This window comes from Apostichopus japonicus, chromosome 17, assembly GCF_037975245.1.
Source record: "Apostichopus japonicus isolate 1M-3 chromosome 17, ASM3797524v1, whole genome shotgun sequence".
Classification (NCBI taxonomy): domain Eukaryota; kingdom Metazoa; phylum Echinodermata; class Holothuroidea; order Aspidochirotida; family Stichopodidae; genus Apostichopus; species Apostichopus japonicus.
In genome coordinates, this window is record NC_092577.1 from 2,932,184 (window position 1) to 2,954,729 (window position 22,546).

A 22,546-nucleotide genomic window follows, 5' to 3' on the forward strand; every position below is an offset into this window, starting at 1 on the left:
TGGAAGAACTACACTGGATCAAATTGAGACTCCGTATTATCTATAAAATCATCATTCTAGTTTTGTACCATTAAAACTGGTACCCCAACCTACCTTAACATCTCTTGCATCAGCAAGCTTAATGTAGACCAATACGTTTGCATTAATTTATCAATTTCAACTTCAGGTTCCAATGTCACGTACAGTACAAGATCTTTCGGTGACCGTAGCTTTCTGAATGCTTCACCATGTTTACAGTATAATGGAAATCTCTCCCGGTTGATATTAGGTCTTTTAGATTCTATGATTCAATTCAAGTGCTGTCTTAAAACTTTTCTTTTCTCTCAACGCTATTAGTTTTTGCACATTCAGCACCCGTAAAGTGCATTGAACAACTGATTCTGCCCTATATAAGACTCGTTATTATTATTATTATCATTGGAAATATTAAATGCCTATTTTCTTGGTATTCTCTGTAATATTGCACAATCGGGAAAAGTAAAGTGTTTGCTTTTCATGAGGTGCCATTTTCAATATTTAGTCATCAGCTAAGTACAGTACGTCTACTGTATTGTCCTTTGTTGTCCTTAACTGTGTGTGTGTATTTATAGACTGTCAGCAGTAATGTTACTAGAACAAAAAAAGTTTTCGTCACAGCATCCTGCGTTTGTAACAATGTTGCTGTACATACAGTACAATGTCGCTGTACATAAAGTACTGTGTTATAAAATGTACAGTATAGTATTGCACTATTCTCTACTGTACTGTGTTATATTGTCTAATACAGTATTGCACTACTGTATACTGTTCTGTGTTATAATGTACAGTATACAGTAGTATTGCATCATACTATACTGTACTGTGTTATAATGTACAGTATAGTATTGCATCATACTATACTGTACTGTGTTATAATGTACAGTATAGTATTGCACCATACTATACTGTACTGTGTTATAATGTACAGTATAGTATTGCACCATCCTATACTGTACTGTGTTATAATGTACAGTATAGTATTGCACCATATTCTACTGTACTGTGTTATAATGTACAGTATAGTATTGCACCATACTATACTGTACTGTGTTATAATGTACAGTATAGTATTGCACCATCCTATACTGTACTGTGTTATAATGTACAGTATAGTATTGCAACATATTCTACTGTACTGTGTTATAAAGTACAGTATAGTATTGCACCATACTATACTGTACTGTGTTATAATGTACAGTATAGTATTGCAACATATTCTACTGTACTGTGTTATAATGTACAGTATAGTATTGCATCATCCTATACTATACTGTGTTATAATGTACAGTATAGTATTGCACTATACTGTACTGTACTGTGTTATAATGTACAGTATAGTATTGCACCATACTATACTGTACTGTGTTATGATGTACAGTATAGTATTGCACCATCCTATACTGTACTGTGTTATAATGTACAGTATAGTATTGCACCATATTCTACTGTACTGTGTTATAATGTACAGTATAGTATTGCATCATCCTATACTATACTGTGTTATAATGTACAGTATAGTATTGCAACATATTCTACTGTACTGTGTTATAATGTACAGTATAGTATTGCACCATACTATACTATACTATACTGTGTTATAATGTACAGTATAGTATTGCACTATACTGTACTGTACTGTGTTATAATGTACAGTATAGTATTGCACCATACTATACTGTACTGTGTTATGATGTACAGTATAGTATTGCACCATCCTATACTGTACTGTGTTATAATGTACAGTATAGTATTGCACCAAATTCTACTGTACTGTGTTATAATGTACAGTATAGTATTGCATCATCCTATACTATACTGTGTTATAATGTACAGTATAGTATTGCAACATATTCTACTGCACTGTGTTATAATGTACAGTATAGTATTGCACCATACTATACTATACTGTGTTATAATGTACAGTATAGTATTGCATCATCCTATACTATACTGTGTTATAATGTACAGTGTAGTATTGCACCATACTATACTATACTGTGTTATAATGTACAGTATAGTATTGCACCATACTATACTGTACTGTGTTATAATGTACAGTATAGTATTGCACCATACTATACTGTACTGTGTTATAATGTCTAATACAGTATTGCACTACTGTATACTGTTCTGTGTTATAATGTACAGTATAGTATTGCACCATACTATACTGTACTGTGTTATAATGTCTAATACAGTATTGCACTACTGTATACTGTTCTGTGTTATAATGTACAGTATAGTATTGCATCATCCTATACTATACTGTGTTATAATGTACAGTATAGTATTGCAACATATTCTACTGTACTGTGTTATAATGTACAGTATAGTATTGCACCATACTATACTATACTGTGTTATAATGTACAGTATAGTATTGCACTATACTGTACTGTACTGTGTTATAATGTACAGTATAGTATTGCACCATACTATACTGTACTGTGTTATGATGTACAGTATAGTATTGCACCATCCTATACTGTACTGTGTTATAATGTACAGTATAGTATTGCACCATATTCTACTGTACTGTGTTATAATGTACAGTATAGTATTGCATCATCCTATACTATACTGTGTTATAATGTACAGTATAGTATTGCAACATATTCTACTGTACTGTGTTATAATGTACAGTATAGTATTGCACCATACTATACTATACTGTGTTATAATGTACAGTATAGTATTGCATCATCCTATACTATACTGTGTTATAATGTACAGTATAGTATTGCACCATACTATACTATACTGTGTTATAATGTACAGTATAGTATTGCATCATCCTATACTATACTGTGTTATAATGTACAGTATAGTATTGCACCATATTCTACTGTACTGTGTTATAATGTACAGTATAGTATTGCACCATATTCTACTGTACTGTGTTATAACGTACAGTATAGTATTGCATCATCCTATACTATACTGTGTTATAATGTACAGTATAGTATTGCAACATATTCTACTGTACTGTGTTATAATGTACAGTATAGTATTGCACCATACTATACTATACTGTGTTATAATGTACAGTATAGTATTGCATCATCCTATACTATACTGTGTTATAATGTACAGTATAGTATTGCACCATACTATACTATACTGTGTTATAATGTACAGTATAGTATTGCATCATCCTATACTATACTGTGTTATAATGTACAGTATAGTATTGCACCATATTCTACTGTACTGTGTTATAATGTACAGTATAGTATTGCACCATCCTATACTGTACTGTGTTATAATGTACAGTATAGTATTGCACCATACTATACTGTACTGTGTTATAATGTACAGTATAGTATTGCACCATCCTATACTGTACTGTGTTATAATGTACAGTATAGTATTGCACCATACTCTACTGTACTGTGTTATAATGTACAGTATAGTGCAATACTATAAGAAATTGCACTTCAGTCTACTGTACTGTGTTATAATGTACAATGAAAAATGTGTAATAGTGTTTCATCCTATTTATACTGTACATGTGTGCAGAATGTTTTCATGTGTTGTACTACTCGATATTGGTGCAATACTTTGGCCTATTCTGCAATATCATTGTAATGGTAGTTAGCACAGTTTCCTTTCATTTTGATGTGACAGAAATGAAAGCAACTGAAGTGCATACACCTACAGTACATTGCAACATAGATTATTGAGTGCTGACACTGCTGAGGTACTGTACTTTTTTGTTATGTAGGACATTACAGGGTCGTAAAAAGTATTGCGTTGGGTAGCAGGATTTTCCAGATGTCTGATATATTCTGTGTTTTTGGAGCTTGTCAAAGGAGATCAAATTTTTTATTTTTTATTTCAATCCCATGATATAGAAATTAGCTTTAATGATTTCTAAGTATTGATTCTGGGCCGGAGCCTTAAAAAGTTTACAGACAACTGGTCGACAGTGCCTTGGCAAACAGAATGTATTTTTACATGTATTTTTAACATATTTTTTCATTAATTCAATTAAAAATGTATCTGAAAACGGAGCACCAATTCAGTTATTTTATGAATTTCCAGACCGGGTAGTAACGACTAAGACCAGGTAGTAATGTTTTTGTTCTGTCTCCCCGGGTTGCCCAGTAGCCCCTCCCATCTGTAATATTTTGCAACAAAATTTCTGATTCTCTCTCCAAGCTCAAGATGCCCCCATAACAAACAAGGGTCAAACGTCTGAGTTTTTGAAGGCCGCGTAACAGATCCGGTTTGATCTAAAAGGTTCTAGATGGAATAGCAGTGGACGTTTGCTGTATTATCTACAGAAGCAGTGAACATGAAAATCAGGACCACCTGACACCATATGAGTGGGATTCAGAATCCTCACTCTACTCTTATGCATGAGTCAAAACTCAGAGTATAGTAAGAGTCTGTAGTTACTCGCCCAAGCCGACAGTTCATATACTACTGTATACTAGCTAACACACGCAGTGATGGCCAGACATGTAACAAGATGCTCTGCAAAAGTAACCTTCTACAAAAGTTTCATCAATTTGAACGAAACTGCTTCATAGTACTTACTGTAGTTGTTGTTATGTGTACGTATCCAATTGGGTTTGTACCAAATGGCAGAGTTATCAGTACATTGTCTAAAAATTTAACCAACATTCACAAACCCCTTTACTTGCTATGCTACATTAATTGTGTATGATATACAGTACAGTGTGTAATCATCAGTATTGCTTATATGTCCAAAGCCCACACAGTTACTAAAGGATCATTAGTCACAGAGTAGAGTACAGCATGTACATTGGAGAGATGTGCATCTGTGATACATGTATACTTAATGTGTGTGTGTGTACAGTATGTATGCTTGTATACATGTGTACAATGTGTATGTTTTTAAACATGTATGTACTGTATGTACGTAAATATACATGTTGTATGTATGTATTACATATATGTATGTACTTATATGTATGTATAAATACATGTACTGTTTGTATGTATGCATGCTTGCATGTATGTACAGTACTGTATGTATGCATGTGTGTTACAAACGTGTATTTATGGGTGTATGTGTTGTTGAACTTGAAACTCCAAAACTTGGACTTGTTTGGATCAAATCCTAGTTTCTGTACTTCCGGCATTCCGTCTTTATTATGAGATCTTTTCTATAGCTAGTGTTGGAAATTCCCCAAGTACGTTGGAAAGGGAAATGATATACTGCCTATGCAAGTGGGATTTCCTCTTCTGACAATGACATCATCAAGTATACTGTACTGTAAATGTGATGCTATCAGGAAATAAATATATATATATGGTATATATATATATTATAATAAGAATTGTTTGAACTACATTTGCAGGGTATCTTACAGTTCAAACCATGATTAAGAAAAAAGATGGTTATTTATGCTGGTTTCTGCTGCAATTGCTGGTAATATATACTTTATTAAAGTTCACTACGTATGTATATAATTACTGTATTTATGACTGTGGAAATAGGACGTGTTGTGACCAAATTTGTTGTAGGTGTTTTACTGGTGGAGTTGAGTATTGTGTCATCCTCTCTACTTAAGGAGGGTGGAGTATTAAGTCAATTATGAGGGCAGGACAATTCAATTTAAATAGAATTTTAATGCAAAGTACTATATACTGATATATCGGATATTGTATAACAAACAGTAAATCCATGCCATACAAAAGCTGCCAAATTTTGACCTAAACTGTAGAATGTACATGTGTGTATGTGTAATGTAAGATAATTTTCTACTATTTTCTTTTATGATGAAGGGAAATGCACGTTTTTCAACCCTGTTTTGATTTTAATATGTACAGTATATTGTAAGAACAGTCCAAATTTCTGTGTTTTGCCAATCCCTCTCATACCGGAATGCACAGTGTCAGTGAACAGGGTACAATTTATCCGATATCGTGCCGCAAAATGGAGTTCTATACAAAATGGTCAACTTGCTATACAAGTGTACAGATGTATAGCAGTTTCCTGCAAAGGAAGTAACTATATCAATGAGAGGAAAAACAAATCAGAGTCTTCCAAAATGCTACAGAAAATGTGAACGCTAAATTCTTCCCTCCAGGGCAAGTGTCATCATTTGTTATATTTCCAAACCATAATGTTTTGGGGTAAACATTTGGTGAGGTATTATTTTCTTCACTACTCTCTTACCAGTCTCCTGCTACACTAACGAACTTTCCTAATCTACCAAAATGCCACTGGTATCATTTTTGCACTGCGCCCTCGGTTACCACGCTAGGGGTCACAACACTCTATCTCTACCTACCGAATTTACCATTCTGAAGTGAAACGCGTGTTTTTTAACTCTGTTTCCGTCTTCGCTTTTACTGGCGTTTTCTTCACAGGAATTCTGCATTTGGTAAGGTATTACTTTTAGCACTGGAGCAAGTAGGTAAAGCAGGTAATGGCTAAAACAGTTTTTTGGGTATTTGACCCTTGACCTACAGTACGATGAACCCAATCCCGCAGGACTCAAGTTTTCATGGTCACCTACCCACAAAGTTTGAACTTGATCTGACTTATACAGTAGGTCTAGGAGAAGTTTGCACACACATGTTTACTCACTCACACACATACATACATACACACTCACCTCCTCACATTTCTGATGTGGGTTGGAGTACAATATTCTCATCTCCCCATTTTCGGAAGTTCTGAGGATGAATCGGACAGGCCAAAAGGTGAGGAATTGAGGAAATCATGTCTGGAGGTGTCAAAAGCATGAAGCAGTATTTCGCAGGTTTTCATCATCGAGATGTTTCCGTAATCGGCCGATGTTCGTCAGTTGCCATTTGGCGGAACGTCAAAGATACTGGGCATGTTTCTCCATTGTCAGATTTTGGTCAAAATCTGCACCGAAATATCTGACATTATTTGATAAAAAAATATTAGGGTCATCACCGACAGCAAGAGGAGGAATACTAAATAGAGGAATACTAAATAGAGGATACTAAATAGAGGAGAAAATCTTGAACGAAAATGACCACACACTCTGTTTAATATTGCAATTCCGCTTCAGCCGATGTAAGGGGAGCCATTTGTGACATAACATAATAATATACAGACTTCCATGGTATGAAATGCAGAGCTGATGATATAAATATTGTCTCTGTCAAACGATGCATATACAGTATATATATAGTCAATTGTCATCAGCATAATGATGAAATTGCATTATAACATGATGACATATTTAACCTCATGATCAAATATAGGCCTGTATATGCCCACGAGTCGGTCTATCAATACCGCATCTGTAAGCAAGTTTCTGATCACTAGAGATTTGTTTCATATTTAAAAAGAGCCTTTTAACATTAAACTACACATAGTATTAATGTACAGTAGGTGTTGTAAAGAGAAAGGTTCCTCTTTGTGTTTTGTCAATTTCAGCAAGAATCTGTACCATGGTTGAGAGTTTTCCAAGGAATGGAAAGTTCTCCCCTAATAAACAGGATGGTGACGAGGTATATCCTGTATCCTTTTGATTGCATGCCCAAGTGTTTGAGATGTAACTGTACGATGTAAACATTGTGTAAATGTTACAAAAAAACGGTTTATTAATAGCACTGGTGCACAACACTGCAATGTTTTTTTTTTTTTTTTTGTTCCGTTTATTCTGTGCGTACTGTGACAGGGAGATTGTGTGGGTTACGAGCGGTCGGTGGGTGTATTTCTTTGAAAGTTCATCATATTAATATTAAATAAATTGGTGGGTATTAGTTATTGTATAAACAGTAAAGTGACTAGCTATGTTTTCCAAGGAAGTTACATGCTGAGTGTTTAAACCCAAATGACTGGCAATGTATTTCTTTTTCATTGCAAGTGTTGTAACCGTTTGAACTGCATTGTTTTCACCTTGTAGAAATAGAAACTGTTTATTGGTTGCACAAGTCGGACAAATTTACTAAAGATTCATTACGTACTGTATGAAGTTTATTACACAACGGCTGACAGTGATTAAATACAGAATGGTCTTCATTTCTGTGGATCGAGGAAAAATATGAGATTGTCATCAATTGATCTCAATTAATTAAAAGAAGAAGAAATTAAGAACAAAGAAAACTAAATGATCAAATTGAAGACATCCTCCTGTACAGTGTCAATTGTTTGAAAAAAATGTTTGCTGTAACGAACGGATAGAAATATCTTGGATTGTTTTATCTTCAGCTGTGAAACTTTTTTTTTTTTTTTTATGTTTTGTATAATGGAATTTGGAAATTGGAATCATTTTTGGATATATTGAGAGAATTTCTTTGACTTTTATACCGAAAGACCTAATCGTTCAAGTTTTCTCTCCCTGGATTACAGTACTGTACATACGGTACGAGTTACATTTTTCGTGCGATTTTCCGTTGGAAATAATTATCGGTTGGGAGAATCACAGGGGTGTATTTTCATGTTAAGGGGACCTCACAGTCAGGTTCACGGTAACTAATCATAAATGGACAATTGGATGCGGAGACTAGCCTCGGGCAGGGGCAATGGTCAGAAGTTGAGTGATTTCGTAGGTCCGTTCCTTCAGCGAGATGATTCTCCATCTCCAGGTAAGAGAGTTTCACAGAGACGGGATGGTTCGGTGTAGCGAACATTAAAAGGATTTTAGAGCACAATGTGTAGGGAAGCAAAAGTCTTCAAAATGGTTGTAGGTTGATAAGAAAGTATTATTGTACGTTTTGTCTCTGCGGTTGCGCTGTATGTATTGATATTGTTATGTACTATTAAAACTAAAGATAAGAAAATACTAAATTGTAAGGCAATGATTGAGTTGTATTGTAATACTAAAGAACTCACAAAATTATCATGTCTATTTGTATAAATGTCAAATGAGTCAATAAAAGAGATGGAAAAAAAGAAAGAAAAAAGATTGATTGATAAGAAAGGACCAAACAGGTCTATAAACAGATGGTGGAATGAAGGTGGTGGCTGGTGATGTTGGGGGGGGGGGGAAGAATGGGTGGATGGATTGTATCCCTGCCCATTCCCTTTGTCTATCCCATGTGTTATGGGTTTCAAGTAGGCTGGCAGTGCAGGTTACAGTTGAAGTTTTAGAAAGAGAAAAAATGTTTTATTTCAGACTCAAATAAAACATTTTTTCTCTTAGATGGAGTCCCTAGCCTCCAAACATGGTCTATAAAATGGTAGCTTGATTTTATTTAAGACAGATGGAGACTTGTACAACTGTAGGTTCCAATCTGAAACACCTCCTAATGAAGCTCTCCCCTCATACAGTAGATTATGTTTTATCAGAAAACTTTCTAAGATTACTGTGCTGTACAGTACAGTAGTTTGTGTAGTTTATGTATTCTGATCTACTGGACTGTACATAGTTAATACAGTAGTAATACGCACAATAGTTACTAATGTATCTTAAATGCATTAATATACTGTACATGCTCAGAAAACACTTGTTAGGTTAGTACAGTAAGCCTACAGTATCGTTTCAGCCTAGCCAATGACAGCACAATGCTAATATTGTTACTGCTTCATTACTACACATTAGAAACACTAATTGTTCTTGACTATAATAAAGTTTCTGCCTACAGTAGTTCTACTGTATGCATATCCTCCCTCCTATACAGTAGTTCTGTAAAGTCAGGACATTGGCCATCCATCCAGTTTTGATGGTTGGCTAGACTTCCCAGCAATTGGGCCCAACTGCCATCCAGTTTTGATGGGTGGCTAGACTTCCCAGCAATTGGGCCCAACAGCCATCCATTTTTGGTGGGTGGCTAGACTTGCCAGCAATTGGGCCCAACAGCCATCCAGTTTTGGTGGGTGGCTAGACTTCCCAGCAATTGGGCCCAACAGCCATCCAGTTGTGGTGGGTGGCTGCGCATCCCAGCAATTGGGCCCAACAGCAGAAAAGTAGAAAGAAGTACTGTACTGTAAGACAAAGCAATTGTCTGCTCTTAATATAATTTATAACTAGAGAATAGATATTTTTCAAATTATGCAATATACTTGTCGGTGTCTACACTGGGTCTCTGTAATGTCCATTTAGCACTGTGTGCAAACAAGAAGTCTGTATGTCAGTACAGTTGAAAGGATCTTATGCACTTCTCTTAAGCTTCATATTGACTGTAGAAATGTCCATTGGAATTGTGCTAATTACAATGCACAGTACACTTCTGCTCAGATGTACAGTACAGTAAATAATACATTTAAATTATTATTATTTTTGTTTTACTTATTTGAAAGATTGTTGTATAAATAAAAACTAATACAGTACATAAGCATACACTTTATAAGTAAGTACTGTAGCCTGTTCTTAATACGGTGAAAATAATACATGTATGTAAGCTGCAAGGCTTCCCACAAGCATTCAAACATTATTCATAACTACTGTAGCATGATCCATGTTCTTCTTACAGTGAAGGATGTCTCCTAGAGGCGTGAATGTGACCTCCATTTTGTTGTGATGTCAGTGGCCACCCTACTTCCAATGTGTTCGCACACAAGTTTAATTAACTGTAGTACAAAGTACTTTCAAGTACTATCGAAAACATACTGTACAGATATTACATAGCGTGAACTGTATATACAGTATATATACATACAACACATGATTCATTAAGGCTGGAGTATCTGAATTATGAATATGAAGGCACTAAACCGTTACCATGGGTAACCAACCACTGCTAAAGTTTCTTCCATCTAAGGAGTCTATTCTATAACAGAATAAGAATGGTTGTCATTTGTTTAGTAAATGAAGGAAAAGGATTAGATTTCATAATTAAAAGCAATTGGGAGGGATGTCTTGGGACTGAATATAATCATATTGAGATTTATAATTAATTTGTCAAGTTGTTGATGTATATACATGTTGACCTACTGTATGGTAGTTTGTACACATGGGTTTTTGTACACACATGGTATTTTGTACACAGTACTCTATAATATTATGTACACAGTAATAAATTGTATGGTATTAACTATTTTGTACATAGTATTGCACAGTATGATATTTTGTAAACTGTACCATATGGTATTTTGTACCCAGTACTATATAAAATTTTGTACATTGTACTGTATGGTATTAACTATTTTGTACACAGTACTGTACAGTGTATGGTATTTTGTACACAGTACCGTATAATATTTTGTACACAGTACTGTACAGTATGGCATTTTGTATATAGGACTGTACAGATTGGTATTTTGTACACAGTACCGTATGGTATTTTGTGCACAGTACTGTATAATACTTTGTACACAGTACTGTACAGTATGGTATTTTGTACAAAATACCGTATAGTATTTTGTGCACAGTACTGTATAATATTTTGTACACTGTACTTTATGGTATTTTGTAAACAGTGACTATATAATATTTTGTATACAGTACTGTATAGTATTAACTATTTTGTGTACAGGACTGTACAGTATATGGTATTTTGTATGCAGTACCGTATGGTATTTTGTACATGGTATTTTGTGCACAGTACTGTATATTATTTTGTACACAGTACTGTATGGTATTAACTATTTTGTATACAGGACTGTACAGTATGGTATTTTGTACACAGTACTATATATGGTAACTGTATATTATTTTGTACACAATACTGTGTGGTTTTAACTACTCTGTGCACAGTACCGTATGGTATTTTGATAGACGGTCCCAAATCAAATCAGAGTGCGTGACCCAAAAGTGCATGGTGAAAAACTATCCCTGAATCACAAGTTTTTCCAGGCATCTTTAGTCGAAGCTACCTTCCGTGCATTCTAAGGATTGATTTTGAAGCCTGGGTGGGGATCTAGTGGGTTTAGCTAAGTCCTCACGAAAGTTTCTGGCTAGTGGGCCTAAAAGTTTGCCCACCGCTCGAAGCTAGCTTTTGTGCATTCTAAGGATCAATTTTGAAGCCTGGGTGGGAATCTAGTACTGTAGGTCGTAGCTAAGTCCTCACGACAGTTTCTGGCTAGCGGGTCTTAAAAGTTTGCCCACCGCTGTTCTGAATGCAGAAAACACGTGTCTGAACTTCCCAATATTTCCAACAGAAGAAATTCTGGTTGTGTTCATTCAGGTCTTCATGGCCAAAAAAAATAAAAACAGCTCTGATGTTTTGAATATCTCTAGAATTTACCCAAATCAGTGCTAAAATTTTCATAATTTTGGGGATGTTTGTTTTGTATAGATTATTCACTTTCCATGAGTCATCGTGAGGTGGGGTCACTTTGAGTTATAACAATTGGCTGAGATGCTACATGGGATCTCTCAAGCAGAGTCAACAATAATTTTGATTAATTATATTGTCAGTTTTTAAACAGTAATTGCTGTCTTTGAACAGTAACTTTGTGAGTATTACAGTGGCATTCCATTACATACAATATATATATACGATTATGGATATATGTCATTCATGCTCTGTGGACTCTAGCACTTCTTCAAGTACTGTTAGTTGAACATTAATCCTTGAGCAAACATGTTTGTATGATCTCTGTTCAGCGAGGAATCACGTATCCAGTATTGCACATAGTTCTTTAACTGTAAGCATCGGCATCAACTATTGTTATTGTGAAACCTGTTGGGAGGGAAGAAGCATTGTTTTACAACCGTGAACAAAGAGATTCCATTTTGGGAACAATTTATTTTTTACTCGTTTTACCCCCCCCCGTTTCCTTTCCATATTCAGGCATGAGTCTCTATGGAGCTGGGACGCAACCACCGATTCAAAGGCCACCGTCCGGTGTGCCGCCCCCTATCGGGCCTCCATCACACACACCCGCTGCCCTCCCACCTGCTCCACCACCAGTGCCCAAAGCTGTTGTTGCAGGAGGACCCGGTGGACCAGCCAGAGGCGCCCCAGCCAGCGGGCCGGGTGTTCCAGGACAAGGTGGACCAGCTGCACCACCTCCTGCGCCAGGTGGACAGATTGGGCAGCCTCCCGTCCAATCACCCTCACCTCCCCTAATGGATCAGGTCCTACTGCCTCGAAGGCCAGGTATAGGACTGGAAGGCCGGAAGATTCTTTTGCGTGCCAATCACTTTCAAATGAAGATTCCCCATGGGGATATTTACCATTATGATGTCACAATATCGCCTGAGAAATGTCCCAGGAGAGTCAACAGGTAAGAGATGTCTCTGTTTTTCACAGTGCTTGTCTTGTCTCTATCTCCACCACTCAATGGATGCCTTTACCATCTAGTTTAACCTGATATCATAGGTCAAAGGTCAGTAATAAGAAATGTAGGATCTTTCTTTGATGTCCCTAAATTTTTCCCTGATGTAGTACTGTTTATGTCATTTCCCCAGAGCTGGAATTTCGAGGTGGTACAGTTGTTTGTCAATGGTGATTTATCATGCATATTCATATATAGTTTCTCAGTACTGACCAATAGGGTCTCTGAATTTTCTTGGGTCTTAACTTTCATCTCGTTGACACAGAAGAACCGTAAAGAGGAAAACACATTTGTGGGCCATGGAGGGATATATATACTCAGAAAACACTTTGTTTCCAAATTACCAACCTTTTTGTAACGATAATGTGGATATCTCCATGGCAACACCCTCAATGACTTCTTTGGTTTGTAATTTGCAGAGAGGTGATAGATTACCTGGTCGGTGCATATTCCAGGAGCACACCCAAAATATTCGAAGGTCAGATGCCGGTATTCGACGGGAGGAAAAACATGTACACAAAGAAACAGCTGCCCATTGGACAGGAGAAGGTAGGAGATAAATAGAGGGCGGTACTCATTTAGCCTCCTTCATATACCATATTCTCTGCTATTGACGCTGTCAGTCTAACAAAATAATGGCCATAATTTGTGTAGCCTAGAAACATAGCGGCCTTTATGTTGCACATTGTCCACAGTGTGCTGTATATATGGCTGCCAGCTGTGTGGTGGGTAAGACTATATTGACAATGTGGTATACATATATATTTACTTCACTCATATTTTACCTGTCTCCCATCAACCTATATGGTCTCCAATATACCCCTACTATCCACTTCAGTGTCAAGCCCCCACCCTACCTCTTGGTTACGATTCTACCATGCTTAACACCTATACCTGATACTGTCCTTCCTAATCTCAAATCTCTGTGCTGCAGAATTTTTTTTTTAATCCTGGGAGTCCTCACCAAGTTGTCTGACAGTTTTCACAGACATTTCCTGAGAATGCATTATAAATTGACGGTATGCTCGTTCTTCTTCCATTGTTTTATTGTGTGGATATAGTGAGAATAATACCGTCTGTACTAATACAACCCCCCAGAGAGTCCCCCCTCCATTTTTTGGGAACTCCCCTTTCACATACTCCTGTACTTTCTTATCATACCTTTTTGAGCAACATAGGTTTGTTGAACTCACTCAATTGTCAGTGAACAAATATAATCTTCTAAGATCTATGCCAAAGAAAACAAACATCAATTTTGTCCTAATTATGCTTTGCATTAATCTCTTTTCTTTTTTATGTTTTGTTTTTAATGTTAAATGAACTTTTGTTATCCCAAGGTCACTGGTTCACTTCCTGTTCTAGCTTTGGCTCTTGTCAGATTTCTTGTTTATTCAATTTTTCCTTTTCTTTTCTTTTCCTTTTCTTTTCGTTTCTTTCTTGGCAGGTTGAACTAGAGGTGACATTGCCGGGCGACGGTAGAGATCGTACGTTCTCCGTAATCTTGAAATTTGCAGGTTTCGTCAGTCTGGCCCTCCTGGAGCAAGCTCTGGAGGGACGGCTTCCCATCATGCCATTTGACGCTATTCAAGCCCTGGATGTGATCATGAGACACTTGCCGTCAATGACGTAAGCAATGCCCTACCCACCCCCCTACCTGCTCTCAACCCCCACCCCACCCCACCCCATCCAATAGGGTTGCAGAGAGTATTGGATGTAAGGCCCTCCAAAATCCAGGCTATTTTATGCCAGTTGGCTCAATGCCAGTGGATTTCACCATTGCCAGTAGAAGAAAAAAATGCAATGGCTTTTTCCTGCTAACTGTATCAATACAATGTATGTTGTTGCTGTTGTGTTAATTCAAGGAAACATGCTAGTTGGGGAATTTGATTTTAGCCAGTAGGGGTTTGATGCATGAATATGGTTTAGCAAGCACTTTGGCTAAATATTATGAAATTCTTGCCCTCTTCATCCAATAAAGTAACAATTTCTGTTTTCATATTTATATATAAGTAAATGGACAATGAAAACCTGACCTGGAAAGGCAGTCTTTTTGAAACGTGTTCGTTCCTTTACAATGAATACTTTGTTGCATATTTTACTGGTTTGTGTAATTTGCTCTAGGGAAGGTTTTTAACAAAAATTAAAACCAGCAGTCACACTTGGGCATTGTATACTCCTGAATATGTGACTCCTTTGTGACACTTTTTTTACAAGTTGCCCAGATCTGTACAGTTAATTTGTTGTGTTACGGGAAATAATTTAGTGGCAACATTTCTGTGTAGTTGTTATGAAGGCTCTCAAGGCTCTTATATTGATAAACACTGTAGAAACACTGCTATATACACATCTTGACACTTGTATAGCGACTTGACCATGTTGCATAGCATCTTGGCGATATGACACTGGATAAAGTATACCCCGGTTCTTTTTTCTGCTTGTTTCCATAGTTACACACCCGTTGGCCGATCGTTCTTCTCCCCACCCTCGGATTATTTCCATCCTCTGGGAGGAGGGCGAGAGGTTTGGTTTGGTTTTCACCAGAGTGTCCGACCATCCATGTGGAAGATGATGCTCAATATTGATGGTAAGTGTTTACACCTTATACTGACCCGGAGGTACTCTCCATGTAAGTTGACCCCTTCGTGAATATTCATTTCCCACCAAAGCCAGTTTGGGACAATTTTCTAATGCTAATACCACTATATTCTGTCCTCCCATATGCCTCAAAGCACTCATACTGACAATATGAACAGTTCCTAAACCTTTATCTGATTCTAATGCTAATACCACTCTATACTGTCCTCCCGTATCATGCTTCAAAGCACCCGTTCTTTGAAAAGAATCACCACGTCCTCTGCGGAATTCTATTGTTAAGGGGTATTGTCAAGGTTAGGGAATGTGGATTTGAACAATGAAAAAGACAATGGGGTCTTCAATCAGAATGTAAACTGCACTAGTCTTGTGTGTGGGTGGGGACGGGGGCAGGGGTTTTCTTGAACCCTTGTTAGGACAAATGAAAGTTGAGATCGACACTAACACTAACTAGAGCTCTGCCTTATGCAAAGTGATCAATTTTGTTCCTTAAATGTGTACATGTGTGTTTAATACCTCCTTACGATATATGTCTCTTTCACATAGCTGTAGGAATACTTAATATTCATACTTTTAAAACATCCACCAATCTCATCTTGTATTCGATTCTTGCAGTTTCTGCTACGGCCTTCTACAAAGCACAACCGATCATAGATTTCCTGGTGGAGACATTGGACATGCAGAGTATTGCTGAACAGCGACGGCCTCTGACCGACTCACAGAGGGTCAAGTTTACCAAAGAAATCAAAGGTAAGAGCATCGGAAAAATTACGACTGTCCGAAAGAGAGGAGGCAGGAAGGAGGGTGAAGGAAGGAGGGTGAAGGAAGGAGGGTAGAGGATTGGGTAGGGGAACTCTGGAAAACTGTCCCAACCAGAGCAACGTCCTACATTCTGTGTTCAGACCAGTTTGGCACAGTGCCATAACAAGAAAGCTGCGGCAGCTGCAAAATGTGGCTGCAGCCAGGCTGAATCAATATCAAACAATAAGTATCTATTGTGTGAAACTACAATGCCTATTGTATGAAACTGTAAACTGCACAGACGCAGCCTGGCTGAATCAATATCAAACATTAGAGATTATCTCTGTAGATCAGCCGTGTCTACTGTGTGAAACTGTACAGTACAATAGACTATGAAAGCTGCTGCAGCTGCAAGATGTGGCTGCAGCCAAGCTGCATCAATATCAATCAATAGAGATTATCTCTGTAGATCAGCAGTGTCTATTGTGTGAAACTGCAGAGTACAAAATGTTTTGTCCAATGTAGCCCCCTCCCCCCACCCTTTGAATTTATTTTTCGTAAAGAGGTAAAAAGGAACAACTCCTGTCAAGAGTCGTCAAGTGTAGATAGATACTTGCATGTTCACTGCTATGTTCTCATCCCAACTCACCACAAGTTAATGGTAGCAGTTAACATACATTTTGCAAGAGGTACAGTTTGTTAGGCTCACTACAGTGTATTGGTAGCCTAATGTTATGTCTTCGTTAGTGGATAAGCTACACAGTAAACAGTACAACATGTTATGGTCTTGGAAATGTCTTGAATTTTGTTTGTTTGCAAGTGTCAGAGCGTGTGGTCAGCCCTTTCTCGAGTCAGCTGCAGTAAATAGAGTGTTTTTGTATGATATACACTCTAGGATTAACAGTTTCGATAACTACATACACATTGCACTGCAAGTGACTGTGAAAGAACATATACGAGGAAGAAACAAAAACAACAGGCAACACAAAGGAAAACACAAAATGAAGAAGGGAAAAAAAAAGACCGGATGTAATAATAATATGAAGCTTTTGTGAGGAGAACAGGGCATTGCAGGTTGCAGGATTGATATTGTGATGTTCAAGGAAGTGAGTGGGTGGGGTATTAGATGGAAATTGCACAGCATCAACAGGGAAGATGTTGTGTGCTTGGTTGTTTGTTCCTGACATGATTTGAATATCTTGGTTCCGGGAAACGATCATGAAAGGGTGAAGAAGGGGGCAGAGGGGGGAGGAGTTGTGTTCATCTTCAACAGGAATGTATGTAGTGATGGGAACTCGAGGGACCCACCAAAAAAATTACTACCCAATCCGAGCTGTTACTACCCGGTTCAGGAAATTCTAAAAAATCACTGAACTCGCTCTCTGTTTTTAGTTACATTTATATTCAAAGTAATGAAAAATTTTGTGCATTTTTCCATAATTTCATCTTTGGTGATATTCCCTTCAATCCTGATGTGTTTCAGTGTAAAATTTGTTACTATTCCTGCTCGAGAAAGTTTTGATCAGCTCCGCTTGTTTACCTTTATGTGCACACTCTACTGTCTAGCCTGTAGCAATCACCCCGCACTGCCTTCTTGCACATTTGCACTGCACTAAAACTTGAACTTGTACTCTTGAGCAACTCATAAGTTGACCACCCCCTTGTGAATTTCTTTGTGAAACGGTCTAACAAAAGTTGAACAGAATTTTTCCATATATGAAAGAATCAAGCAACATGTGAGTGATCCAAATATTCAATAGAATTGTGATAAGTATGCAATGGACATGTGAGAATTATTCTATAGACATTTGGTTGCATAATCAATATAAATGCGATGCATATTCAGTGTCAATGTGATGCATATTCAACAGAAATTTGATGTATATGTATCAGACATGTTAATAGACATGTGATGCATATTCAATATAAATGTGATTAGCATGCAATGGACTTGTTTGAATTATTCAACAGACATGTGATTGCATAATCAATATAACTGTGATGCATATTTAATGAACATTTGATAAAACTTCATGCATATGTAATAGAAATATTTTGCCAAATTTAAAAGCAGGATGGGATTGTTAAATTGCACAAAGCTTCAGAATTATTATTCTTTTGTTTTTCTCTTTTATCTTCTTTTTAGGATTAAAGATCGAAGTCACTCACTGTGGAACAATGAGACGAAAGTACAGAGTGTGCAACGTTACCAAGAGGCCTGCATCAGCTCAAACGTAAGCATTGTCCTGGTGTGCCAGAGTAAAATTGATTATAACGTAAGAAAATTTGACATTAACAGCAGAGATTGAAAACAAACAACGTTTAATTAAAAATCGACAATGATGTTGTTTCACATCATTTTACAGATTCCCTTGGCAGATGGAGAACGGCCAGACAGTGGAGTGCACCGTGGCCCGCTACTTCAGAGAAAGGCACAACAAAATATTACAGTAAGTTTTAAACCCCATCCAGCATGAACAAAGTCTCCGTTGTTTCAGTTTTAGCCATCTCCCTGGTTATTTAGAGATAAGTTAATGTGGTAGTTTTGAGCTTCAGGGTCGTTCATTTTCTCCTCTTTGTTTAAGATAATCCAATGAGAATGTTTCTTTTTTTCTATTCGTCAATAGATATCCTCACTTGCCCTGTCTTCAAGTTGGTCAAGAACAACGCCACACCTATCTCCCATTAGAGGTAATGTCCTCTATCAACTCATTCATATGCCAACGTACAACTGTAATTGAAACGAATACATGGTAGATGTGTGAAGATAAAGCTCATTCATCACCCATTCTCTCCTCCCCCTCTCCCTCCTCTCACCCCTCCCCACCTCACCAAACCATCCCTGTCCCTTCTCTCTCATTCATCACCCATTTTCTCCTTCCACCTCTCCCTCCCTCCCTACTCTCCCTACTCTCCCTCCTCTCCCTCCCTCCTCTCCCTCCCTCCTCTCCCTCCCTCCTCTCCCTTCATGCCCTCCTCTCCTTTCCCTTTCCCTCTCTCACCCCTCCCTCCCCACCTCACTTCACCAAACCATCCCTGTCTCTCTCATTCATCACCCATTCTCTGCTCCCCTCTCCCTTCTCCCTCCCTCCTCTCACTCTATGCCCTCCTCTCCTCCCCCTTCCCTCCTCTCACCCCTCCCCTCCCCACCATCCCCACCTCACCACACCAAACCATCCCTGTCCCTTCTCTCTCATTCATCACCCATTCTCTCCTCTCACCTTTCCCTCTGCCCTCTCCCTCCGCCCTCTCCCTCTGCTCTCCCACCCCCTCCTCTCCCTCTCATCTCTTCCCTCTCTAACTCACCACACTATCCCTGTCCCTTCTTTCTCATTTATCACCCATTCTCACCCTCCTTCCTTTCCCTCCTTCCTCTCGCTCCATCCCCTCCCCTCCACTCCACTCCACTCCCCACCTCACCAAACCATCTCTGTTCCCTCTCTCTCTCATCCTTCATCACCCATTCTCTCATCCTCCTTCCCTTCCCCTTTTTACCCTCACCTGATGAACTGTTTATTTAATAGATCTGCTTTCCTCCAATTATTTAATGGAGTTGACATCTTACAAGTAATAATTCATACTGAATAATTCATTTAGTTTAACGAAGGCTACAACCTTGCTCTGACAGGTATGCAATATCGTACCCGGCCAACGATGCATCAAGAAACTCACCGACATGCAGACCTCAACAATGATCAAGGTAAGATCAACCTTTTGACCTCTTCAGAAATCACACACAAAACGAGAGAATATAACGTATATATTACACGGCTGCATTCCTGCCAATGGGCTGATAACAACGTGTGATATTTAGATGATACTTAGAGATGTTATTAACACAACCGTGTGACTTTTCATTACATGCAGAAACTTTTGTGTCCCACAAATTTAATGAAATGTATTTTTGGTGCATTTGCAAAACAGAAGATTTTGGTGTACTATATTAACAGATTAATTTTCTCGGTATCTTATTATCTTTCCTGCGATGGTCATACTGTTATTGACTAGTCTTGAAAAGCAGCTTTTCTATTCAGATTTTTTTATGAAAAAAAAAACACTAAAATTTGTGATTAATATTTCATTAGTTTGACTGATGAAGTTTCCTTTCAAATAATTTAAAGTAAACCATCATGAACATTTCCATGTTTTAAGAACAATCCAATGACAACTACCAGTTAGAAGCTCATTAACATCTCATATGTATGTTTCAAGAATAATCTAATGACAACTACCGGTTAGAAGCTCATTTACATGCCATTTATATGATTTAAGAAGATTAAGCTTGGATTGCACCCATGTATTTCCATAAGTCTACACACATAAACCAATTACAACTTCCTGTTAGAAGGTTCAATCACCCAGCCAGTTGGAGGGAGGGGGAGGGGGGGGGGTGGGGGAGTGGTAAATTAGAATAGGAATTCAAGATAATATATACTACCAAAAAAAGAGGAAATCCCAAAGTGTATGTAACTCAATACTGCATTTTCCCAAAAAAAATAGAATAGAAAAAAAAAATTGATTTTATATCAACTTGTACATTTGAATGGCACAGAGATGAGAAAAGGTTACCGGAATCATCTACCTAAGTATATCAACTCGTCGGTGTCCTTCATGTGACAAAGGAAGTTGGGCGAGCTATTTATAGCTAACACACAATCATAGTGAAAGTACAACCGTATGGTTTTTATGACAGACATGCTCTGTGATGTCACAATGTCCGTTTTTGCTCTCTTTCAACTTTTCAGGCCACTGCGAGATCTGCTCCAGACAGAGAGAAAGAGATTAACAACCTTGTAAGTTTCATTTTTGCTTTTCCATCTTTTGTCACCGTTGAGGTGTGTGAACCAAACCACTCTCGCAGTGTTTTGAAAGTCCAAAGGTATACTGCAAAATCTGTATGAAAGGTTTTTTACAGACATTGCTTCATTACCTCGACCTGTGTCGTCATCTCGCATCGCAATGACGAATTTGGTTCCTGCTACGTTTTGAAGTGATTGGCAAATATGCAAAGATTTTCCGGTTATCAAGTGATAGCAATTTCAGTACAGAAATGTTTTCGTTTGTTTTCGGTATTTTTTTTTTCTACACCGACTCGGTAGGGGATGAGAAATGAAACAAAGGTTCATTCGATGTGTCGATAATAAGCCTTTCTTTTTTCGTCATATTTTCGTCTCAATCTATCTCTCTCCTTTTTTCCTTTGTTTTAAATCTTTATCAACCTTTGATGAACTAGTTATCCATCAAAATGTGTCTGAAATATTGATTTTTAATTTGGACAGAATAAGATTGATCGTCAGTTTGCTTTTGTCAAATTACCTTGGCTTGCGAGCCTAGCGATATCTCGCATGCATCAATGAATCACCTGTGATGTATATGTTTTTGCCATTTCACCCCGTTGTACAGTTAATAATTAAGGACTTGTTCATTATTCATTTACTATGAATCTGAAATGTGGAGCTCTCATGATATTTTAAGGTCAGAAGTAAAAAAAAACACTAAAAAAAAATAAAAAAATAAAAAAACATGAATGCAGTATTAATATGAACTTTGTGTCACTATCTATAGTGGGTAAATGAATTTCAAATATTGGTTAAAGGTTACCATGATGTCAGGAGTTGAAATTTAAGTTTGTCCAACACTATGAGAACAAATTGACTGTTAATCAAGTTGTTGTTTTTTTTCCTACTTGTTTTGCCATTTTATTATACCTGTTCTTCTTGGTTGTCTCTTTGGCTATTTCGTTTTGTGGCATGGCGGAAGGTGTTTCGGGGAGGGAGGGGAGCATTGCTTTATTAATTCATTCCTACTTCCTTAGGTAATTATTGGATCAACCAATATCCCTCATTCTAGAGAAACATGGCAGAGGACTGTTTTTGGGAGGACGTGGGTTTTTGACATGTAAAGTGTAAACTGTATTGTTATTTAGGATGTTTCCTAGAGAGAATACCTTCTTTTTTTTTAAAAAGAAAAGTAACCCGAGGTGGAACCTGTTCAGGAAACCAAACCATAAATTTACTGTAAACCTGTTGTTATTACTGTTTGCCAATGGGTAATCACCTTCATGATAAGGAAATA

At 37.4% G+C, this 22,546-nt stretch overlaps 1 protein-coding gene across 5 annotated transcripts in view; it reads left to right on the top strand.

Annotated features, from left to right (window-relative positions):
• The window catches only part of LOC139954805 (protein argonaute-2-like), a 42,831-nt gene that overhangs the window by 4,892 nt on the left and 15,393 nt on the right, over nucleotides 1-22,546 (top strand). For 2 of the 5 annotated variants that reach the window (XM_071954753.1, XM_071954754.1), the window contains exons 1-11: nucleotides 8,425-8,562; nucleotides 12,652-13,087; nucleotides 13,558-13,687; nucleotides 14,583-14,764; nucleotides 15,586-15,722; nucleotides 16,346-16,480; nucleotides 18,618-18,705; nucleotides 18,838-18,921; nucleotides 19,099-19,162; nucleotides 20,100-20,171; nucleotides 21,217-21,264. In XM_071954753.1, coding sequence (XP_071810854.1) covers nucleotides 8,460-8,562; nucleotides 12,652-13,087; nucleotides 13,558-13,687; nucleotides 14,583-14,764; nucleotides 15,586-15,722; nucleotides 16,346-16,480; nucleotides 18,618-18,705; nucleotides 18,838-18,921; nucleotides 19,099-19,162; nucleotides 20,100-20,171; nucleotides 21,217-21,264 — 1,479 coding nt within the window. In that variant the 5' untranslated portion in view covers nucleotides 8,425-8,459. Of the gene's footprint in view, nucleotides 1-8,423; nucleotides 8,563-12,651; nucleotides 13,088-13,557; nucleotides 13,688-14,582; nucleotides 14,765-15,585; nucleotides 15,723-16,345; nucleotides 16,481-18,617; nucleotides 18,706-18,837; nucleotides 18,922-19,098; nucleotides 19,163-20,099; nucleotides 20,172-21,216; nucleotides 21,265-22,546 lie in introns of those variants that run through there. The other 3 variants (XM_071954756.1, XM_071954757.1, XM_071954755.1) reach the window with 2 other exon arrangements.